General features: G+C 35.4%; 3 protein-coding genes and 1 non-coding gene across 5 annotated transcripts; 1 reads left to right on the top strand and 3 right to left on the bottom strand.

Moving 5' to 3' along the window:
* Positions 1-1,455: 1,455 nt before the first annotated feature.
* On the bottom strand, positions 1,456-7,779 carry LOC140769086 (OVARIAN TUMOR DOMAIN-containing deubiquitinating enzyme 1). Of its 2 annotated transcripts, none has more exons than XM_073109646.1 (9): positions 7,326-7,779; positions 5,197-5,262; positions 5,010-5,093; positions 4,775-4,897; positions 3,107-3,159; positions 2,887-2,936; positions 2,705-2,805; positions 2,077-2,388; positions 1,456-2,001 (listed from the first exon to the last, which is right to left on the bottom strand). In XM_073109646.1, exons 1-8 carry the CDS (start codon positions 7,509-7,511, stop codon positions 2,107-2,109), a joined length of 945 nt encoding a protein of 314 aa, XP_072965747.1. In that variant the 5' UTR covers positions 7,512-7,779; the 3' UTR covers positions 1,456-2,001; positions 2,077-2,106. The 2 variants fall into 2 exon arrangements, with proteins under 2 accessions (XP_072965747.1, XP_072965746.1); XM_073109645.1 differs by having other exon boundaries at positions 1,456-1,995; positions 7,326-7,777.
* Positions 7,780-11,792: 4,013 nt separating this feature from the next.
* Positions 11,793-16,176, top strand: LOC140769391 (uncharacterized). Its single transcript, XM_073110091.1, has 5 exons — positions 11,793-12,095; positions 13,071-13,434; positions 14,655-14,725; positions 15,558-15,656; positions 15,756-16,176. Exons 1-5 carry the CDS (start codon positions 11,862-11,864, stop codon positions 15,861-15,863), a joined length of 876 nt encoding a protein of 291 aa, XP_072966192.1. The 5' UTR covers positions 11,793-11,861; the 3' UTR covers positions 15,864-16,176.
* Positions 16,177-16,753: 577 nt separating this feature from the next.
* TRNAK-UUU (transfer RNA lysine (anticodon UUU)) lies at positions 16,754-16,826 on the bottom strand. Its single transcript has one exon. It is a non-coding gene; the product is annotated as a tRNA-Lys (tRNA).
* Positions 16,827-17,747: 921 nt separating this feature from the next.
* Positions 17,748-21,117, bottom strand: LOC140769377 (uncharacterized). The gene is made up of 6 exons (XM_073110069.1): positions 20,767-21,117; positions 18,925-19,183; positions 18,760-18,796; positions 18,410-18,515; positions 18,217-18,327; positions 17,748-18,030 (listed from the first exon to the last, which is right to left on the bottom strand). The coding sequence occupies exons 1-6, from the start codon at positions 20,884-20,886 to the stop codon at positions 17,902-17,904; spliced, it is 762 nt and encodes a 253-aa protein (XP_072966170.1). The 5' UTR covers positions 20,887-21,117; the 3' UTR covers positions 17,748-17,901.
* Between the last annotated feature and the right edge of the window lie 1,581 nt (positions 21,118-22,698).

Below are 22,698 nucleotides of genomic sequence, written 5' to 3'. Positions count from 1 at the left end.
TAAATATATCAGTAAATTATATTAAACAAAAAATTTTAAATTTTTTTACCAGTGTATGCAAATATTTTGTTCTCAAGATATATTTTTGGAAGTGAGAAGAGAGAGAGAGAGGGGGAGGGAGGAAAAGGAAGAAAGAGTGAGCATTGACAAAGGCATGAAAGTGATATCTGTTTGATGATGTTTCATTGCCATTTGTTCTTATCAGGGGGTAAAATGGTTTGGGCCTAAACTCATTCTAAATGGCAGAAAGTTTAAATTAGCCTACTTTCTTACTAAATTTTGATTTTAATTTAAACTTTAGAATGAGATTGGTGGACGGTAAGAGGAAAGTGAGAAATTTCTCATAACATATGAAACAACTTTAGTGTATAGATCTAAATAATTATTTACCTGTTATGTTCCAATAAGAAGACTTACATTACTATAAGTATATTCTTACTCCACAAGTGAAGTTATTATCCCATAAAAATAGTTCAGATTGAACTAATATTTTTAAGTGGTTATATAGTTGCCTTTTTTTTTAGAGAATCGGGTGAAGACCGACTTTAGAAAAAGTATTCTAATTTTTAATACCAGAAGAAGAAAGTTAATATTAATATAATATATTATTATTTAATTAAATACTAGTATAAAAAATAATAATTATATTTAATGTAATATAAAGTTGATATTAAATTAACAAATAACAAAAATAATTTTGACCGGATATAAAGTAGTAGTAGTAATTAGATATTGTCTAATAGATGAGCAAAAAAATATATTATTCGTATTTCACAAGTGAAACGCATACTACAATAATTAGACAAAGCATTCCTCCGGAGGGTGAGAAATAGGCATAGGTCAAACGTGAGATAGATTTTAGAGAGACGAGGGACAGCTTGGTCTATTCATTAGCAAAGTGGGCTTTTATTAGGGAGAGAAAAGTGAGAACTTGATGATATTTTGAGATCTCTTTAGAAAAAGAGAAAGAAAAATTATGATGTTTTCAGAGAGGTGAAAAGTTTACCGGTCTTAATTATACGGACAGTTTGTGAGAATTTAGGAATACTACTCTGGTGATAATCTAAGCAATATTCCATTGGCAATATCAAAAGTGGGTTGTTCTTTTTATTTTATTTTTTGGGTTGAAAAGAGTAAGAATTTAATGGCCCAGTTAAACCAAATGGCAAAGTGCAGTTTGCTTGCTAATGGCATATACTTTGATCACTCTGTCTCTCTCTCTCTTTGGACGAGAGTGAAATGAGCCAAAATTAAGAAAATTTAGTGACAGACAGTGATGGATCTTTAAAAAAATGTTGCTTTCTTTTCCTACTTCCCAGCAATCAAACACCGCCTCAAGCAAGCAATCACAAGTATACTAAGAACAAGTTGCTTCTCTTACTAAATTAGATTAGTGAGTGGATGTTAGGTGTCTCAGCAGTAATCTAGCAATGCACTATGTAAAAAGAGAACATAAGGTGCTTAGGGCCACTAGGGCAGAATAATTGATAATTGAATAGGTTAGAAAGAATGTGCTAAAAGAATCAGATACCACCAACCTTGCATTTGCTAAAGAACTCATTAACATCCCACGAATACAAAAACTAACCATGTTAAGAGATGCACAACAAGGGCACAAGTGATTGATTTCAAGAACAGCGGAGACGGCGAGGAAACTCATGAAAAACAGTGGGAAGAACAAATGATGGATGTCACAGTTGACGACGGAGAAAGCGCGACAGAGATGAGCAGTTCCAAAGTTCAAAAGGGCCAGGATAAGTGTTGAGATTAGTTCATCCTATATGCATCATATCGACCATATAGGTGCCCAGAAGTAAACAGTCTGCCTATTGCATCTGAAAATGTTTTTCTTGTTGACACAATTTATCGTTTGTAAGATCAGAACTACAGAAAGAAAAGGATTTGATAAACCCGATCACAAGAGCTGACTGGTTTCGCGTTCCATGATAACTCACAACTTTGTGCTTCCTTTCCCTTCAGGACACCTTTGGCAGCCTGCAGCTTAAGACGATGGTTATGGAATAAGACAGATTCACTGAGCACATGGTGAAAATGTTATTCGAGGATAGTACGCACCATGTAAAAGCACAAAGTTGATAAGAGAAATCACTTGGGATATAGAATGTCATAATGGCCTGGTCGGTACAGCAAGGTTATGAATGGTTTTGGTTTAGGATCCATGTCAGATTCATTCTTCTCTGAGCTCCCATCGAGGGGAGGATCTGATGAAGGAGTGAAGTCATGATGGTTAACATTAAGATTGCCTACATCACACGAGCTCCGGTCGAGATAAACCACACGTATCGGGACCCCTAAAGTGTCGGAGAGGGCAATGATGTGCACATGGTCACTTTCCTCCCCCATTGGCTCTACTGCAGCCTTGCAAAACTGTAAGCCATACAGCAAAGTAGAATCATATGATACAACATTAGGGGAAAAAAATTCCTAGTCAAATGAAGCAAAAAGATGAGCATCCACTTCATCATTTAAGCTTCAATCTAAAGTAAAGAAGCCTAAAAGGAAAAGAACAGAAAAGAAGACTGATAGTTCGCTAAACTGGTGGGTGACCAAAGACATCAACTTCAACTTCCAAGGCGCCTCCTACCTCAGCTTATGTACAATATGAATTATTTAAATAACAAGTACCATCTGAACAAACATTTAAAGGCATAAGTTGAATTATAATATAGAAGCAAAAACCAACCTGATCTACAGTTGTATTTGATAAGCCCGCAATGAATGGTGCAAAAAATTCTGCTCGTCTACGAATCTCACCAGAGGTGACAAATCTGAAAAACATTACAACTGCAGCAAATCAAATTAGAAGAAAAAGTATTTGGGGGTAACAGAAAGGATAGGAGAAATGTAATGAGTGGTGTTTTTCACCATAATCTGAGATCATTTGATCACGGCTCCTTTGCAAGAGTTCCTCATGGCTGTAAGTATAGAATAAGAACATTAGCATACTAAAAACATTAACTGCTAAAAAATGGATATAACAAGGGATAAAACCTCCACATCATAATATTTTTCTCTTTCTTGCATAATAATATGTCAATGGCTTCTTATCGACTAAAAGGGGAACAAATGTAAGCAAATTATCTACCTTATCGGAGCTTCAGTCCCTTGTAGAACACTTTCCAGCTGGTCATTGAATATCTGAAACAATGTTCAGGACTGTCAGAGATGAAGAATCAGCAAAGCAGATCTATTATTAATGTCCAAACTAACTAAAATGAAAGATTCTAGTTACACCAATTGAATAAGATAAAATGGCTTTCTGGCAGAGTGCAAATTAAAATGTGTCATGGAGGAAAGCCTCTTAAAAGAATAAAAAAAACTAACAAACTGAACTTTCTGCCCATTTGAGAAACTACTAGGCAGATGATGATGCTGGTTCAAGAACTGATATGCCACTTAGTAATATCAAAAGGAAAAAAGGTGGCTAGAATTTTGCACAAGCATGTTTCTGATAAACAAACTATGAATTTTAACAAGGGGACAATCTAGCACCTAGGTGCTACCCAAATGCTTAAACAAATGTTTAGAAGTCAAGATGGTCTAAATTATACAAGTCAACAAAGTAAGAATCTAAAATCTAAGGATGCATCAAAACACAAATAAAAGAACATAATTCACTGAAAGAATATAACAAGTCATTGGACTTTATAAATTCGCGACATGTGATTCAATTGAAATTCCAAGGTCATCCTATCCACAGAAACATTATATAAAGAATCAAAGTGGATGCCTAAGCAGGTCCTAGGCAGATCCTTAGCAAGGCTACCATGTTTAAGAACAATTTTCTGCAGAAACAATTTCATCAAAGACATCATTGCTCCTCTATACCTTTTCCACTAATAGCTTGGCAGAGAGTTGTTCTTGCATGAACTGTGATAACAACCATGTCCAAAGATTTATATGCCATCTTATGCCATTTGTTACCACAGTGGAAAAGGAACCCATCTAACTTAAATGGGTTTCTATGCAGGTGGGATAGGCTAAATATTCCTAAAATTTGAGTAACATGGTTGCTTCAATTGCTCATTTTTGAAGCATCACATTACTTCCTATCCCTACAACTGTAATAGTGGCATACTTTCACCAGTCCTTACAACTTAAATTACCTAACTTATAATGTACGAGCCACAAAGTTTGCAATGATATGGTAAAGTTTCAGTAGAAGATTATGTCTCGCACATCATTTGAGAAATCTGCGAACATACAAGGCAGCATTAGCTGGCAATCAAGAAGTCACAGAACTCATGGCGTACAAATGCTTCTTCTCTTCCATCATAATGCTTGTCAGTTCAGCCACTATGAAAAGTGAAAACAATTTCATATATCTGCTCTGGTCTCTCAACCAATTGACTCTGTATAAAATTTTACTAGGGTGACTAGCTTCTTAGTTAAATGAGGATCATGGGAAGCTTTTGGACTGAGGGTTTAGGTTGCAACAATATTAGTGAAGCACAAGCAAACATTTAAATGCTCTTTTTCAAATATATCAAACTCCTAATGCAAACCTAGTTGTCCACTTTGTGCCTCAACAGTGTAAAATAAAATAACTGAAGGACTAATCTATGGAACTGATAACTTCAGTTGAACATAAGTAAGTTCTAACCAATGCACTCTGTCATATGTTTAAAAAGCAGGGATCATCAATTTCAACTGGTTGACGATTAAATAGTGTTTAATACCTATAGATGTTATCGAGATGCTTTAACAGACATGAAAGCAAATGAATTAAAACTGGTCGAAAGCATTTTCTCACCGAAAAGAAGTCCTCGAATGTAAATTCAGCATAGCCAAGACTCAAAAGCGTCTTCTTGCATTGTTCAATTTTAGTTAGAATACGAGCAACCTCAGTAGTGTCTTGTGTCTCCAATATATGCTCCTAAGATCATAATAACCATACCACATATCCCTTATGAACTTGAACTTGAACTTGAAAACCATGAAAGACTTGATAGTAAAAACTCTTTTAGAACAATGCAATATCACATTACCAAGTAGGAAAACATAAAACTTCGATAGAAGCAGTTTCCATCGCCCCGGGTTCTCCTTAAAGCAGCATATTGCTCACCAAGCAGCTGCATTTTGAATAAGACACAACCATAAACAGAACGGATTCTGGATTTAAGGACCAATATGCTAATAAAGCACCAACATCTCCTTTCTATCAGTCCAACGGACCTTAATTTTCTCCTGCATAATGGGGCTACCTGATTGAAACTCAGCTGCTAAAGCAGAGAGGGGTTCCTGCAGAATCAAATAAATAATGGTGATCGGCATGAATTATAAAGTACGAAAAAGAAAAGCTTTCTGTGAAAAGAAAAGTATCATCAGAATGTAGCAATATCAACAAAAAAAAAATGCATTATACACAGAAGTTGTAGATAAATCTAGGAGCAAATTCGTAATTTCATAGTCATATTTATCTTTGCCATCTGCTGGACTTCTGTTTAGCATTTCATCAGAAAGTAGGTGATATTGAAAGAACAAGTATAATCATAGAAAATTAGATTTGCCACATCAGATTGGAAACAGCTTATTGAACCATGACCTCGATTATGACTGTAAAGTACCATGATATGAATGTGAATTTGTGAACTATGAAAGGCAATTAAAAATAGAGATTGAAAAGCATGTAAAGCAGTTAACAATTCCAGTTTGGGTTTTCTCAGTAGTAATCCGATAAAAAAGAGTTCTGGGAACACCATAGTCTCTTACTATTTATTACCACTATATTGGAGAAGGGTCAATCTGCTTCACTAGAGTTTAAACGACCTCCTGCATAATTTCAGTATTTTAAAACCGAAATGTAACTTCACATATAATAAACTACACCTCCTTAATATCAAACTACTTGATGATGCTAGGGTGTATGTAACCAGCAAGTTCACCAACTAAGAATATAAAATTAGCAAATGCTGAAACTCATGGTCACATCACCTGTAAAGCAGCATTTTCAACCATAGTTGCAAGATACATCAGACTTGCAGCATATTAATATAGATAAAACATACGCATTGCCATGTTTGATTCAAGAAGGCATATATTGCATTACACACACAGTTATCAGCTGTCTTCTGCATTTCATATTTTTAACATAGACCAAAACCTACTCTAAAATCCTGCTAAAAGGAAACATTAACCCTTGCTATCAACAAAAGTTAACCATTGCCATGTTTGATTCAAGAAGGCATATACCGCATTACCCACACAGTTATGAGAAGTCTTCTGCATTTCATATTTTTAACATAGACCAAAACCTACTCTAAAATCCTGCTAAAAGGAAAAGTTAACCCTTGCTATCAACAAAAGTTAACCATTGCCATGTTTGATTCAAGAAGGCATATACCGCATTACCCACACAGTTATGAGAAGTCTTCTGCATTTCATATTTTTAACATAGACCAAAACCTACTCTAAAATCCTGCTAAAAGGAAAACTTCACCCTTGCTATCAACAATTTGTAACTCTTGATATCATGAGATAGAAAAATGCAGGGTCATGTAAAAGAAAATTTCCACCAAAAAATGACCCAAAACAAATAAGTTTGAATCAACCATCAAGACAATACTAGGAACTTTCTAGCGCCTACTTATCCTTAAGCTGCCATTCAAACTTCTTGAGAAAAAAAAAGAAGAAGAAGAAAGGATCAAAGATGAAGACATGGAATACACAAGACAATGATCTTACAGGAGTACAAAAGCAATGACCAACAAGAAGTTCTAGACAGAAAAAAGAGACAAGACTGGCCACATAACAAGCTTATATTATATTGGCATTATTTAATGATTGATGCAATGAACTAGAAGAGAATCATCTGAACCATAATGCAACCCATGTCCATCGGAATACCAAACGAATAAAAGCCAAAGAACAACAAGAAGAGAAGGGATCGAGCAGAATTAAAAAGCTAAGCTTTTTATCTTCATGAACACAACTATTTAACAATGCCAGAAACCACTTTTTGCAACTCTTCACTGATTACTCAAAATTTTAAATTTTAAATTTTTAACAGCAAGATCCCTAATCTTAAAAGTTGAAAGGACCAAAAGAGAAAGATATCGCGTAAACAACGACTTCCAGATCCAATTTTGACTTCTTGACAACCTATTTCAAGGAAAAAGAAAAGCAACCAACAAATCTACTCAAGATCCATCCAAGATGCCCGGAACATACTTAAATTAGCAAATTCCCCATCAATAAAGCACCATTAAGCACAGAGAAAGCGACAGACAGCGACAACAGAGAAAAATCCCAAACCCTTCAAAACCTAAAAGGGAGATCAGATCAATGTCTAATTATCCACTTGCCTTCTCGCCGACGAAGGGAATCTTGGCGGCCTCAACGGAGCGGATATCGGACTGCTGCTGCATGACGTCGTCGTCCTTGAAGCAGGTCCAGTCCTCGTAGTCGTCCATGGCGGGGACGTTGTTAGGGTTAGGGTTAGAGGACGACTCAGCGGCGGGGGGTCCGATGTCAGCGACGGAATCCGGCATCGCCGCCGAGTCTTCCACGGCGATCGATTCTTCAACGGCTTCGCCGTCGAGGGCCTTCCGCTTCCTCGGGCTCGGGTCCGCCTCCGCCGCCAGCTTCGCTTGTGGTGGGTTTGGATTGGAGAGAGAGAGAGAGAGAGAGAGGATTGGAGAGAGAGAGAGAGAGAGAGAGAGAGACAGAGAGAGACAGAGAGAGAGAGAGAGAGAGAGAAGGGAAGGGGCTCGGAATTATCAAAGGAAATGGGAGGGATAGACGAATTAAATACGAAGGGAGTAAACGCTACGGGTGGCATTGTGGCAATGAGTCGCTTGTGCTCCAAATTAAATCTATCGAACTAGAACGCGAGTCGAGTTGAAATCCTAGCTAGTGTTCAACTCGAAAATACTTTTTTATTAAATTAAAAATAAATAAATAATTTTTTAATTAGATAATTAAAGTGTTAATTAAATAATTAAATTGTATGGCTTTAGCAAAAGTAATTCCCTTATCTCAAGAAAAAAAAAAGGTTTTAAAAAACATTAAGCTATTTTTGGTAAGTAAAAAGATTATTTTTTTTAATTTATTTTCTAGCAACAAATAGTAGAGAAATTTTTAGAAGCTACTATTTTTTTTTTCTTTCTAAAACACAACTCAAATAGTCTATTTAAAGCTCAACTAGATTTATTCACTTAATAAATAATTAGATGGGACAGATGTTATAGAACCCATTAGTCATTACATTATCATATCCCTATGATGAGAAATTAAAAACAATAGCTAAATTAAGAATCAATAGCATATATATATATATATATAATTGAGTTCCATGAAAGTGAGCTAAGCTTTGCTGCTTTTTATATTTTGAGATCAAATTTTGATAGTATTCATAATTCAATACAAAATTTTGAGTTGAATATAAATTCTATCTTTCCTCAAAAAAATAATGAGAAAATTATTTTAAATTTAAGAGAAATTTATATTTAACATCCTATCTTCGCCTATTTGCAATTTACACCTTCTCATTTAGTATGTACAAATAGAACTCTACATTTTTACTAAATATTTATGAAAAATAACATTAGATTAACACTAACACTATCTAGGTAGATAGCATAAAAATAAAATATTTCGTTTACTTTCTAAAATGTCTAAAATGCCTCGATTTTTCTTCTTCTTTTTTTAAGGTATGATAAGATTTTTATCTTATAATGTACTATTTGCCCATGGTATGTGGTAGTTTTGGAAGGTTTGAAATAATATAGTATTATTAAGAAAGAGATTAACAATAAATCTCTGGACTTTAGAGGAGTCTAAGCTAGTTTCGCTTGCCTTGGCTTGGCCCAAGCAATCCCATCCATGTTGTTGCTTGGACTAGGGCACTTAAATTGAAGGCATCATCGAGCTCAGTGCTTGTTTTGATAGGGGTTGCCTCAACTTCGGTAGGTGACACTCTTATTGCTGAAGCAAGGGCTTTGCTATTCATGCTCACTCAAGCCACGGCACTAATCTAGGATAATGCTAATTGAATTCGACTCTAAGATCCTTACCAACTTCATCAACTGTAAGGCAGTTGATCCCATGGAACTGCCTTACAGTTCTTTTTTCCTAAGAAAAAAATAAAAATAAATGATTAACTACCTTAGTTACGAAAGACTTCATTACGGTCACAATTGAAAAGCCAAAGTAAGAAGGGAGGGAAGCCCCTATCCAATTGCACCGATAGCTAAGAGATCGACTAAGGGAAGCAAGCCAATTTGCTATTCTATTAGTCACATGGTAAATGAAAGATTTTGTATATGATAAATGTGATTAGATAGACGTGTATGTTAGAAATCAAAGAATTAATGTTCCAGGTTAAGAGACTAATCCCATTGAGGATTTTAACAAGAATTTGAGAGTCAAGTTCGAGCAACAATTTGAAAGGCAAGTCTAGCTTGATATATTAAATTTAGAGGACAACTAATCTCTCCCCCTCCTTAACCACCACCACCACACTTCTAGCTAGATTAAAATTAATGTGAATGGTTCCTTTGATCTTGCTATTAAGAAGAGAGGGGGCGGATGGATTGTTAGAAATCCTAATACTAACATTCTTTTTCCAGGTGGTGAACTTATCATGTTGATAATGTTTTAATGGCAGAAGCTCAGGCAAAAGGGCTTATGAGAGCTAAGGAGCAAAATTTGGAGAAGATTGTACTGGAGACAGACTCCCCAATCCTCGAATAAGGATCGAAAGGTGGCTCATCTAATTGGAATGTTAGGAACATAATTGAAGATTGTAAAATTATTTTAAACTTTTTTTACTAATATACAACTAAATCACGTCTTTAGGGAGTCTAATCAAGTTGCTAACTAGATGGCTAAATCTTGGAATAGTAATAGATATTTCTTTTTGTGGGACGGCTCATGGAATCCTGATTTTTAAGTCAATTTTAGCTATAAAATGGTACACAAATATGTATGCTCAAACACTAAGGTAACCCTTTTTTTCCTAGCAACATGCATCTATTAGTTAAACTAATTTAAAAATTTTATTTGTTTTATTCAAATATGAATACTATGCAGATAATAAATACATGTCATACAGTAAGCCATACGACATACTCAATATAAGGTAAAATTCATTATATTTGGTTACTTTAGTATATGCTTAATTCTTATTTATTATTGTTTAATATACTAAAAGTTACTATTTAATACGCAGAAATTACTATTCAATCCTAGAATATTTTTTTGTAAATCAATGGAAAAAACTGTAGATCCATAGAAATCAGTGTCTTTATTTCTTCTTGCCCTTTTTCATCTAAGGCTTACTATGAATTAAGCATATAATGCAGGGATTAAGTTTTAGACGCACTAACGACTGATGTGATTTTTTTAATACCGTTTGACATTCAAATAATAAGAATAAGCCCAAGAGTTCTTCTGCATGCATTCTGACAAATTCGACATATTTTCTAGTAATTTTCAATAGATAATAAATTTCTTTATTACCTTTTGTTCTATTTATTAATCAAGAAGGTCATGAGTTCAACTTCAACTTCAAATAATATTATGAAAAATTATTTGATGGTTTCGCTTGATTTGGTTGATGGCTCGGCAATGTGATTAGCTTGAAGAAACAGCTCAGCAGCGCAACATCTTGGAGCATATTTTGATGGCATTTGGTTCAGAGTAATTGTTCGGCGACAGATATGACTTAAAGCCTAGACTAGGTAACTAAAACCTTAGTAGAGCCTAAGTGTCTATGTATCTAGGGTGAGTTGGTGGCTTTTTGTCTAGCTCATATTTAGTCTTCGGGCTCATGAATGATAATAAATAATAATAATAATAATAATTAAAAAAACCTTTTGTTCTATTTTAGGAAGGCTAACTAATTTGTAAATTGATTAGCAGCTCTTAGTTTGGCATGGTTTAGAGGTATCAAGCTTGACGAGCAGCTTAGGCTTAGCTCTGTCAGAGCTGAGACAGAGCTAAGCCAAGCTCGAGCCGTTGATAGAGGATCGAAATTAATATCGAGCCGAGCCTAAGCTGGAGCTGGCTCAATAGGCTCAGTTATGGGCCATAAGTCATGAAACATTGAAACTTTAATCCCCAAATCTAATCCCACCCCACATCCCCTTGAGCTCGTCTCCTCGAGCTACCATCTCCTCCTCCTCCTTCGAGAAGACGTCAAGCTGTCGCCCTCTCCTCAAGTTGCCATAGTGCCGCCTCGTCAAACTATCACGGACCCACAATGCTGCCTCGTCTTCTAAGCTTCGCCTCACCCTTCTTCTCCAAGTAGTTGTTGCATCCTCCTCATTCGAGAAGATGCCAAGTTGTCACCGTCTCCTCGAGCTGCCATGGTGCCGCCTCGTCAAGCTGCCATGGTGTCGCCTCGTCAAGCTGCCTTGAACCCAAGGTGCCGTCTCATCCTCTAAGCTCCGCTTCGCCCTCCTTCTCCAAGCAACCATCGTGTCGTCCTCCTCCTCCATCGGCCAGCAAGAGGCTTGAATTTGCTCGGTCTAGCTTGAGCCAGCTTGGCTTGAATGAGGCTTAATAATAGACTCATTTCAGACTCAAACTCAATTAGTCCCCGCTCAGGCTCAGCTCAAGCTGAGGCGAGCCGAGTCAGAGCCCAATAAAAAGGCTAAAAATTAATTTTGAGCCGAGGAGCAGCCACCTCGCTCACGCTACCTCGTTTACACCCACCCCCTAGTTTGGTTGGATGTCATTCGGTAACATTATGTTTTTGTAATTTTTTTGAGATAATTAATTGTTATTTTTTTATAGATAAAATCGGAAATTAGAAGAAGGAGAGGTGGAGAAGAAACGGCAGATAAATAGTACTCCAAATGTGATATCCGTACTCCTGTCTCGAAGCTTCCGAAAGTATGGCCACGGCGCTCGCCAGCTTCGCGATCACCTCGCCGCCTCCTCCTCCTCGGCCCAGGAGGTCGCCGATTAGCTCCTCTCCCGCAAGGCTAAACGCATCCTTCCTCGGCGATAGGGTTGGGTCCGTGAGATGCGGCGCTCTTGGAGAGGGGTCGAGGGGGGGATTCGACGATCGAACGGTGTATAGAGGTACCTATGGTCCATGGACGGTGGACCCATCCGACGTTCGCGAGGTACACCACATCGCTTCCTCCTTGTTAAATTTTAGTTTGAACGATGTATTGGCACTTTAGCTGTGAGTGGAGAACGTGATGTAATTTTTGAGGAAGTTGGACTTTTGAAGCAATTTAACTTCCAAAGGAGGAATTTTTAATGTGGTGATATTTAGATGAGGTACTTATAATTAAGAAACAACCTAGAACCATAGATTCATCATACATTGTGCTATACTTTAGTTTGTATAGATTAAACACTAGATTGTGAATAGTCCGTATTTAGTTAGGGCTGACTAGAATGTAATCATTTCACCGTCACATGAGTTGTTGGATGAGACCCATTATTGGTGGACTTTGAGGAGTTAGGTTGTCTTTTAAATTTCCCTAGATATTCTAGTGAAGGAAGTAATTTTGGGTCCGCCGACAGTAGTAACATTTGCTAAATCTCTAACATATTTCAGTTATGTATCTATTCCTTTAAAGGAATACAAGGAAGAAGTTGTGATGTAGAACTCTTTTAATTGTAGGTCACACATAATGCACCAAAGAATAAGCTTTGAAGCTGCTGAATTCCCCCAATGGGTGAATGAATGCCGCAGAATGTTTTACAACTGCTGTAGTTGGATTTAAACTACTAATATCAATAAGCATGCTGTAATTTAGTTAGATAAGGATGGGTAGGATGTGGTCATGTGATTATTACACGAGTTAGCAACTGGAGAAGGCCCACTTTTGACAGAATTTGGATGAGTTAGGAGATTGGTTGCTGTCATTACCAATCCACTAATATACATTGATATATTTAATCTATTTTTGTTATATGCTGTCATAAGCTACCTGGAAATATGCTATAGTTTGTTTGAGATAATTTTTCTCAATTAATTTGGTTTTTCCATTTAAATTTATAGATGCAGAAAATAGTCTTCACTTTTCCAGCACTCATTATCCATTAACTTTCAATGATGTGATGTTTCATTCATTAACATCTTACAGGTGGTTCTGTATAGATCTGGATTGGTAACTGCAGCCACATCTTTTGTTATCGCTGCTTCTGCAGCTTTTCTTCCTGAAGGCAATATTGTGGGGGATATCGTTAGACAAGATATTGACTTGTTGTATGTAATTGGAGCTAGCGGGCTAGGTTTATCTCTTTTCCTAATCCATATTTATGTGACCCCCATTAAACGCTTCCTCCAAGCATTGTGGGCAATTGGTGTTCTTGGATCTATTGGAACATATGCAACTCTTGCACAACCTCACAATGAGAGCTTGGTTCAATATGCCATTGATAACCCGGCTGCACTGTGGCTCATCGGACCTCTCTTTGCAGCACTGACCGGCCTTGTCTTTAAGGAAGGTATGTGCTAAGATCTACTCATAGAACTCTTTTTCCGTTATGTCTTTGTTTCTGCAGTAAAGTTTATGTGACGGTGAATATTTGAATGTTCAAATAATTGGTATACTAGATAACAGTTCAAATGAATACTAGTTTACGTATGTGCTTTAACTTTCTCGGACCTCTACAAAATGGTAGAAGATACTACTCTCTGATCCTTTAGGTTCATTACCATGCTATCCATGTTGATTTATGAGATATTTTGCTAGTTAATTGACCTGCTTCATCTCATGAAATGTAACTAGGGGTGTAATCCAGCCAAGTCCTTGTCAAGCTTGGCTTGAAATTAATTTCAAGCCTGAGCCAAAGCATCAAGCTTGGATTGATTAGCTTCAACTCGAGCCTATTTTGAGCTTGAGCCTATTGTGAGCCACTTGATAAGTAGATTCAAGCCTAAACCAAGCTTGAATCAACTTGAATTGAATCTTGGGTGGTCTACACTATGTAAAATCTAATCAAACATGTAACTAAATTGAATCTTGTTTACTAAGTATAATAAATCAAGTCCTATTGAGCTGAGTCAGTCAATTCTGTTACGCAGGAAGTAAGTGCACTATATGTGGCATGTAAATTTTGAGTTTCGTTGATTTGATGGACCATAGAACTCTGTAGTATATTCTTTTCTGTGTATAGGCATTTTAGACCTTGTAGGTCATGCTGAATATTCTAAGCTTTAATGACCTAAATTGTAATGTGGGCGTTGCAAGCTTTTCTTCTGATTGCAATCCTGATATGTGATGTAATTAGACTAGGGCGGCAAAATGATTGCTAGGAACTCAGATGATCTCGAGTCCCTTTGGACTTTGGTGATAGTAATAACTAATAATATTCTTTATGTTCCTTCTTGATTGCCTTGCTAAGTTTGACCAAGATAAGAGGTTTGCCACATCCTGCCTTTTTATTCATAGAGCTGATCAAGTTTGTTAAAGGAAGCAGTTCTTCCTGTTTGAACTAATTTGTTTGAGGTAATTTAAATATTCTAGACCTTTTTCACTAAATGGAACAATCAAGTCAAGTCCAACCTGCTTTATATGAATAATTGTACAGGTCCCCCAAGTTTTTTACCTAACCATAATGTTGTGTTTTTATGTAACTTAATGAAAGTTAATTGGCATGCTACCTATTTTTCTTTCTGGGTACTTTTGGTGTAACATGTCTGATGCTAAAACAAACAAACACAGGTCTCTGCTATGGAAAGTTGGAAGCTGGTGTCCTGACATTTGTCATTCCTGGACTTCTTCTTGGTCATCTGGTATATTTCCTTGCTGCACTCAAGTTTGTACAGTATTAATTAGTTCGTGGGCATTTGTTATTATGAGTTTATGACCTACTCAGATGAAAATTATCCAAATATTGTGGCACACTATTCTGTAAAAAAATAGCAAATTTATTCCACTTGAAGTAATCCATAGGTTCATGAACATGATTGATTAGCGGCGGACATTCAGGTCTTTCCAGCTGCTATGTTAATTTTAAGATAATTCTTAGGTCAAGATTTGAATTTTTTGACTAGCTAGAGTTGCTTGGTGTTTGACTTCAAGCCCTCCCTTTGGCTCAGAATTGGAGACCATTAAGGGGCCATTTGGCTTCCTTTATTTGGGAAAATTAGATCTACAAATATAAAGTGCTATTTAAAAATAAGCTTTTTTAGTTTATGGATCCTATAAAATATCCTTTCTAAGGGCTAAATTGGACTTATATGTTGCATCTTGACATCCACGTCAATTTAGTGGATGTTAAAACATAGTCTCTCAATCTTCAATGGGAATGATATAAAGACTTTTGTTTACATTGCTTTCTCAGTTAACACGATGTATGTTGTATCTTGAAACACATAAAACCAAATAACCCTTAAATGTTTTTTGTTGGACACTACGTTTGGTCAGGCAATCATGACCTCAGAGTAATTGAATTTCTAGATAGTGTTTTATTAACTTATGCTGTTACAATGCATCAATTTTGTCATTGTGCTCTTTCGACTCCCTGTTTTATATCATTATCTTGCATCAAATGTAGGAAGCTGCTTATCAGTGAAGAACTCATATGAAGCTGTGGATTAATGAGTGTTTATTTGAAATGTGCAGTCTACTTTAATGGACAATGGGACAAAACTAAGCCTATTAGGTTTGTGGATGGCTCTCTTTCTGGTATTTGCTGCTAGGAAATTCCAGCAACCTATTAAGGTATTAATTCATGATATTTGGTTGATGTTCTTATAAGTAATGTACTTATCTTTTTAGCTTTTAAGCTGTGCTGCATTTTACTTACCTTCTGTTTCTTAGGATGATATTGGTGACAAATCTGTATTCATGTTCAATGCTCTTCCTGAAGAGGAAAAGGAGGCTTTGCTTCAGAAGCTCGAGCAAATAACTGGTCGACAGCTTGATTAGTGCGTGAAACAGGAGCATGAGATCTTGGTAGCTGCAGTCTTTGTTTTTCATCTTCGTCACTCATCATTTCAATATCATCGATCACTCAACTTAATAGGCGGCTTATCCGGTGAAGTTCTTGATTAGAATTATTATCTCCAGATAATTTTGTTATGTATACTGCATCAGTGAAGCGGAAAAACCATGTATAAAGTTTTTCTTTGTATACCATTTCAGCAGTCTTTCCTCCTCGACTCAAAACGCCGTCATGTAAAGTTCTATGTAAAATCCAAATTTGAATAGAATTGAATGCAAAGTTTTGATGTTATTAGAAGGTGTGGCACATTGTTCCCAAATACTGAGGGGCTTAATGAGGAAGTTCTTGATTGCACTCATCATCTCATTAAAAGGTTGTGAACTTAAGATTAATCGATAAAATAATTAGAATTTAAGTATTTTTCTTATTCTTAAAATTGTTTTCTTAATAATATGAGTGTTAACTTATACTAATTTATCATTATTTTTATCTTTATAAAAAAAATAGATAGCTAAGGAATAGAATATGACTAATTTCCCCCTTATAATTAAAAAAAAGTGAGCGGTACTTTCAGTTCATTTTATTTAATATTATCTTAATCATAACTGTTCGATTAGGATAAAGAAATTAACAATTCTTATTGAAGCACTTGGCTCATAAATAAACTAAAAGAGAGAATACTAACTACTAAATGATGATTTGGATGGAGTACATGAAGCAAATCTCTCTCTCTCTCTCATGGAGTTTAAAGAGAAACTTCTTTTCTTTAATCTCTTCCTGCTGGATGGATAAAAAGGGAAGGAGATCAAACGATTAATTATTATGTTATAGAAGTCAAAAAGATTTAGACATAATAATTAATAACAACTGTTATCGCCGTCTGTGGGAATCGAACCCACGACCACATGGTTAAAAGCCATGCGCTCTACCAGCTGAGCTAAGACGGCTTGAAATTTCACTTAAAACATAAACTATTTATTTCTTATCTAACCCCTTACCATTATTTTTTTTTGATTTAAATGTATGGAAAAAACTCTGCCAACAATTTTTCTGTGACGATTAATTATCATATAGTCTTAGTATTCTTTAAGGAAAAATAAATATAGAATTAGATTTTAAAAATCAAATGAGGAGTATTTTAAGGTTCTTTTATTTATTTATTGTAAAAGTAACGTAGTATTTCTATTTTGTTAGCTATTCTTTGGGTAAAATTAACTCAAAATATGGGGTGTTTTTTATTCTAAATTTTAATATACTTAAGCTTGATAAGTGAATTAGGTATTTCATGTGTCGTTGGCATAACTGGAGGACGAGAGCCGGTGGCTCGATCCAAAATCTAAATGTTATATTAAGCTAATCCAACAGCTAATTTAATTGCATTTAGAGGGAATGATACTTATCAAGGCATACTATATTGCCCAATTTCCGATATGGTCTATGGACGGCTATGTTAATAAGAGCTGGTTTAACCAACTATGCTATATGCCATTAATATTTTTATATTAATATATATATATATATATTATTTCATATATTATATTTTGAGCCTATTCAATTCCGCTCTGCTTGATTAACCTTTCGACCTCAAAATTTTAGCTCAGCTTAGCTCAATTAACATTTCGAGCTCAAAATTCCAGCTCGAGCCGAGCTTGAGTCGAGCTCTTAACGAGCCAAGTTCATGAGCCTCACGAGCCGGCAGACTTTTTTGACAGTGATTAATCAACTACTTGCAAGGTCCAAACATTGATACAACTTCTAAGCTGTATTGGTATTAATGCTTATGTAAAGTTTTTCATCAATTGAACTTCACATAGGGTAACAAAATGTGATCCAAGAAAGTTAAATACTTGCATAAAAAACTACTAAGATTTTGGTAATAATAAAGATTATGCCCTTGAAATCAAAGACTGTTTATTTTTATTTTTTTTAACACTGGATGCACATTTTTAAGTGAAAGAGATGTGCACAAGTACCCAATTTTTACTGTTTTAAGAACAGAAGTACCTTTTTGTGCAAATGCCCCTATGAACTACTTTGATGGTTTTCAATGGAAACTAATGGCAATTTCCCACCATATGTCTCCGGGAGCTGGCTTTCATCAATATGATCCAGCAGCGTAGCTCGCATGTTCTTATCATCCACAAAGACAAACTGCATAGGAGCATTTAAAAGAAAAGTATTAAATTACTTGCAATAGATTGAAAAACATTTAAACTATTATTAGTTGCTTCCTAGGTACTTTTTAATTTTTATTGCTTCTTAACTTGTCAAACAATTGCATTAAAATTTCCAAATATAGCTTTGGTAGAATGGGAAGGAAGCTCTTCAAATGGTTACCTTCTTCTTTGTTTGCTTGTCAATAAAAGGGTATATGATCTTCCATGCCTTCATGAAAATGTACGGCACGTTGACTAGAAACACTTTGCCAAGCCTTTCTGGGTAGTAATTCTGTCAATAAGGTGCATGATAGTAAGATCATGTAGCAGATTAACTAGCCATTGTGCTACAACAAAACTAATCCTACACAGACCTGCATGATTTCTAAAGCTGCAAGGTATGCTCGAATGTCACAGTTTGAATATCCCCAATCTTTAAGATCCCCAATGCAGATGAACTTTTCCTGACCTCTAGGCATTCTACATTTGATTTATGAAGGAATATCAAGTATGTGGCATCCAGACACTTTGCAAAGAATACAAGTAATGCACATAATTATTTCTCCTTCCATATTTAGAAAACAATGTCAAGTTGTTAACTGCTATGTATTTCTTTATCAAGATTATTTCCATGTATAATTCAAATTGAATCCTTCTCTATCTGCATATCAAAATGGACAAGCATTTTATCCTTTTGTGCAGCAATTACAGTAAGGGTAATTACCTGGAACAGATTTTTTCGAGAGAATATGCAACAAAGCCTGTAATTATGAAAGATCTGCTAGTCAGTTGGAAGAATTAATGTCGTGCTATTACTTATATTCATAAGTTTTGAAGCAATAATTTCTGCAGAAGATATTTTTTCTCCCCTGTAGACATAAGAACTTACACTTCCACTCATCCATTTCTCGTTTGGCGTAGTAATGTCTTCCACCAAAGGCGACCACTATGGGCCGCCCCATCTTGTCTAATCCTTGCATAAATACCTTGCCCTGGGACAGTTCATTCTTGACTTCTATATCAGAGATGAAACCATTTGGCAAAGCTCCCCGCCTCCACTTTAGATATTTCAAGAACAAGGTTGACGCCTTGTCGATGTCTAGATCACGGGCACGCAAAAACCTCCTAAGCATCAGATTGTCCACTTCCTGTAAGTGCAATTGCCAATGTACACATTCTTGGATGAGGAATCGTAGTGGGAACTTAAATAACTCAAATGACAAAATAAAAATCAAGAATGAAGGACAAATAAATGTGATAGAACTATTCATCGCCCATAGAAGGAAAAGAAAAGGCATACTATTAACACTGGTTAGAGAAAGTAATGAAGCCATTTAACAGTTTGATTCAAACAGAAAAGCACTTCCAAGTGTTAAGCACTGGAGTATAAGACTGCATTTATGTTTAGCATAGAGAAATAGAGACATCTCCATTGATTTAATCATCAGTCCTTTTGTCTCTTATACCATACCCAAGCTTGAAGTTGGACAAGTACAAAGTCTAGCATGTCAGGAAACCATGCAGAATAATATGCAGATTGAAGATACTAGATTAGGAGATCAAAGGAAGTATGCCTAAATTGTATCCTGTATATGAATGTGCAAATTTTCCTCTTCCACACGATCTACTAGCATGATCTGTTGCAACAAAAAGGTCCATCTATATGATGGACAGGACAGGTAGATGGGCCCCTCAAGGAATATGGATATGCATATCAACTGCATGTGAATGATACTTTGAGATTATTCTTTAGCAATGCTGATTAATAAGTCCAATTGTAGTGCAACATTAGAGACTCCAATAACATAGGACATATCTTTAGGTGAATTGTGTGATAAAGAACAGCAACTTGGGAAGAAAATATGACAAAAGTGTAGAGCTTTTTGCCGTCCTAAAAAATTTAGAGATTGAATGGTGCAGGTGAGTGCAACAATGCAAGAAAGATTTGAAAGTTCAAGAAGAAGACAGCATTGATTGAGGGCACAGGTGAGGACGTCTGCAATAAATGATTTACAAAAGGCTGGTGGTTGGGGTTGTGATTGCACCTTCCACTTTGTCTTCAAATCTTTCGTAAAGTTGTTAAAAGCATGCTGATTAAATTATTAAAACACTTGGGAGTCTCAGTGAAAGGGCAAGCCAGTTTAAACTTAAATGCTAGAGTAGATTAAGACCAGTAATAAATTAAATATTTGCATAATAGAGGATCTCTAGAAAAAAAAATCTTAGGATTTTGTTCATGGTTCTCATAGTAAGCATCTGTTTGAAAGTAAAAAAAAAAAAAAAAAATCAACCTAATGAAGTACTATTATATTCTCTATTACTCTTTAAAGTAATCCTAAATATCACCATGTTGACTCCCATGGAGTGATTGGAGATCTAGGAAAGCCCTTATATGGCAAGAAAATCCTAGCAATATGGAAACCATTAAAGAAATGTCCTTCCAGCAGAGCAGTGAGGCATCATCCTGGTTAACTGGCTCCACATGTTAAAATCCCAACATGTTCCACGATTCAAGACAGAGCTAACTTATCCGAGGCCTAATCTTTCTCGAAAATCTCATCGCGTTCCACAAATTTCAACGTTACAGCAAGATCTTGGCACCAAGAGCCGAGAAATCAAGAAACCCATCAGCCATAGCCAACCGAAAATTTGAGAGAGAACTAAGAAACCAAAAGAAGACCCAATAAGCAAACGAGCAAATTAGCATAAGATGGAGAGGGAAAGGAGGGACCTTGGCATCGGCATCTTTGCCTTCGACGAAGGCCCTCATCTGGGTCACCTTCTTCCACTCGGTATCATCACCCTCGGTACCTTCTCCGCCACTCGGGCCGCTTCCGCCTCCGCTCTCCATTTTCCTTCTCTTTGAACTCTTCTGGGTCCCCCCGCTATCTCTCTCCCTCCTCTCTCTTCTCACTTTCTTGCAGTAGAAGTAGAACAATGGAAGACGAGGAGATAGTGGGCAACACCAGTATAGTTGGATCTCACCAAAAGTTGAGAAGAGTAGGTGAGGTTTTGAAGTGGAGACTCTGGTGCCTCCCAGGTCCCAAGTGCCGACTTCTCTCCCCACGGAGCACGTAAGGACGAGGATATTACGCGATTCTGGCGGGTCTATTACGGGAAACGGGTTTGCAAAAAGGACCTAGAAAGTTTTCCTTGACGTATATCAAAAATGGACTAATTACACTTTGACCCTCATTTATCACTAGATATCACTTTGACCCCTGCGGAAAAAGAAAACTGGACAAAAAAAATTCAGTAAACCCCCCAACCCCACAGAAAAAATATTTAACTAACTAAATTGATGGCCTGAAAATGACATTATCCTTTCTTTGCCTTCTTTTTTCTTTTATTCCTCTCTTTTCCTCTGGATAGACAAAAGTAACCTTAATCTTGGCCCATATCCTAGGAGTGAAAATGGATGGGATTAACTCCGATCCGATTTGAATTGGATTCTGATAAAAAATTTCTATTCGATTTGGATACGAATTCGAATACGAATATCGGATATCTATTTACCTTTATATTTTTTTGAATAATTTATAGCTTTTAGTTTACTTATTAAATAGTAAATATTAATAGTGTTACTAATAATACGTTATAATTTATAGAGATTAATTTCTCCAATTTTACATATTTGATATATAAAAAATTTATTTATTGTAAAACTCTTAATATTTTTATGTTAATTATATCTAAATAAAATATTATAATTCTTTAAAATTCAGTCAATATCCGTCTAAGATCCGATCATCTATCCGGAAATTATCTATATACGTTTAGTTAGGATATGATTTTAAATTTTGCTATCCGTTCAATCTGTTTTCACCCATACCCACATCTCTTTTCTTACTACACCTCTTCCTTATATTACCGTTCACATTAAGAATGATTTTTTTTCTTATTCTTAAATATAAATTCTTATTCTAAATAATAACTAAATATCATAATATCTTTATTCTCTCGTACAAATACTATTTATCAAAATTACATCTTATACAACGTAATATTTTAATAACTAATTTACCCTTAATATCTATCCTATCAACTTATTTTATATCAAATCAAAAGTTATTTATGATAATTTTATAAAAAATAAAACACTTTTTTCTCATATTTTCTTTTACGTTGTATCATATCAACTTTACTTATATACCCTTATTTTAGAATATAAGTAAATACAATAATAATTATTTCTGGAACAAAAATCTTATTTTAGTAGAAGAATATTTATTCTAGAATTAAGCTTATTCCTAAATTTGAGAATAAGACATGGGCCAAGATTAAAAGTGCTTTTTGAAGAAATTAGAGAAGATTTGTTTAGAGTTCCATAGAATTTATCATAGAAGTATATTTTATAATTCACATATTTGTGACGAAAGAAATTTATTCATGAATATAAGTTAGTAAAAGAATTTTAATGAAAGACAGATATAAAAGAAGTCAAAGTTGCATTTAAAAAGATCTAAATGGATTTAGCGGTTTCTTAATCCATTTGAAAGAGGTTTTTATTTATCATCTATGTAAAGAGAACAAAGACTATATTGCTGAAAAGGTTTTGGAGATCTCTTTCACATCAAAAATCTTAAGAGTTTTGTTGAAAAAAAATTAAATTTTTTTTTTCAAGATTTACTTTAAAAAATTTCAAATTTAAAAAATTTAATAT

The sequence above is a fragment of the Typha angustifolia genome, chromosome 10, assembly GCF_048772165.1.
Source record: "Typha angustifolia cultivar Huaian chromosome 10, ASM4877216v1, whole genome shotgun sequence".
Lineage (NCBI taxonomy): Eukaryota > Viridiplantae > Streptophyta > Magnoliopsida > Poales > Typhaceae > Typha > Typha angustifolia.
This window is presented reverse-complemented; position numbering and strand designations above follow the sequence as displayed.

What these genes read in the sequence shown, in the direction of transcription:
- LOC140769086 (XM_073109646.1), bottom strand. Translation starts at nt 7,511, where the DNA reads ATGCCGGATTCCGTCGCTGACATCGGACCCCCCGCCGCTGAGTCGTCC. An exon ending in GTTTTATGTTTTCCTACTTG is followed by an intron (nt 4,898 to 5,009) that starts GTAATGTGATAT and finishes TTATGATCTTAG; the next exon opens with GAGCATATATTGGAGACACA. An exon ending in GGGACTGAAGCTCCGATAAG is followed by an intron (nt 2,937 to 3,106) that starts GTAGATAATTTG and finishes CTATACTTACAG; the next exon opens with CCATGAGGAACTCTTGCAAA.
- LOC140769391 (XM_073110091.1), top strand. Translation starts at nt 11,862, where the DNA reads ATGGCCACGGCGCTCGCCAGCTTCGCGATCACCTCGCCGCCTCCTCCT. An exon ending in ACCCATCCGACGTTCGCGAG is followed by an intron (nt 12,096 to 13,070) that starts GTACACCACATC and finishes AACATCTTACAG; the next exon opens with GTGGTTCTGTATAGATCTGG. An exon ending in GACTTCTTCTTGGTCATCTG is followed by an intron (nt 14,726 to 15,557) that starts GTATATTTCCTT and finishes TGAAATGTGCAG; the next exon opens with TCTACTTTAATGGACAATGG.
- LOC140769377 (XM_073110069.1), bottom strand. Translation starts at nt 20,886, where the DNA reads ATGGAGAGCGGAGGCGGAAGCGGCCCGAGTGGCGGAGAAGGTACCGAG. An exon ending in CTCGAAAAAATCTGTTCCAG is followed by an intron (nt 18,516 to 18,759) that starts GTAATTACCCTT and finishes AATCAAATGTAG; the next exon opens with AATGCCTAGAGGTCAGGAAA. An exon ending in ACAAGCAAACAAAGAAGAAG is followed by an intron (nt 18,031 to 18,216) that starts GTAACCATTTGA and finishes GCTCCTATGCAG; the next exon opens with TTTGTCTTTGTGGATGATAA.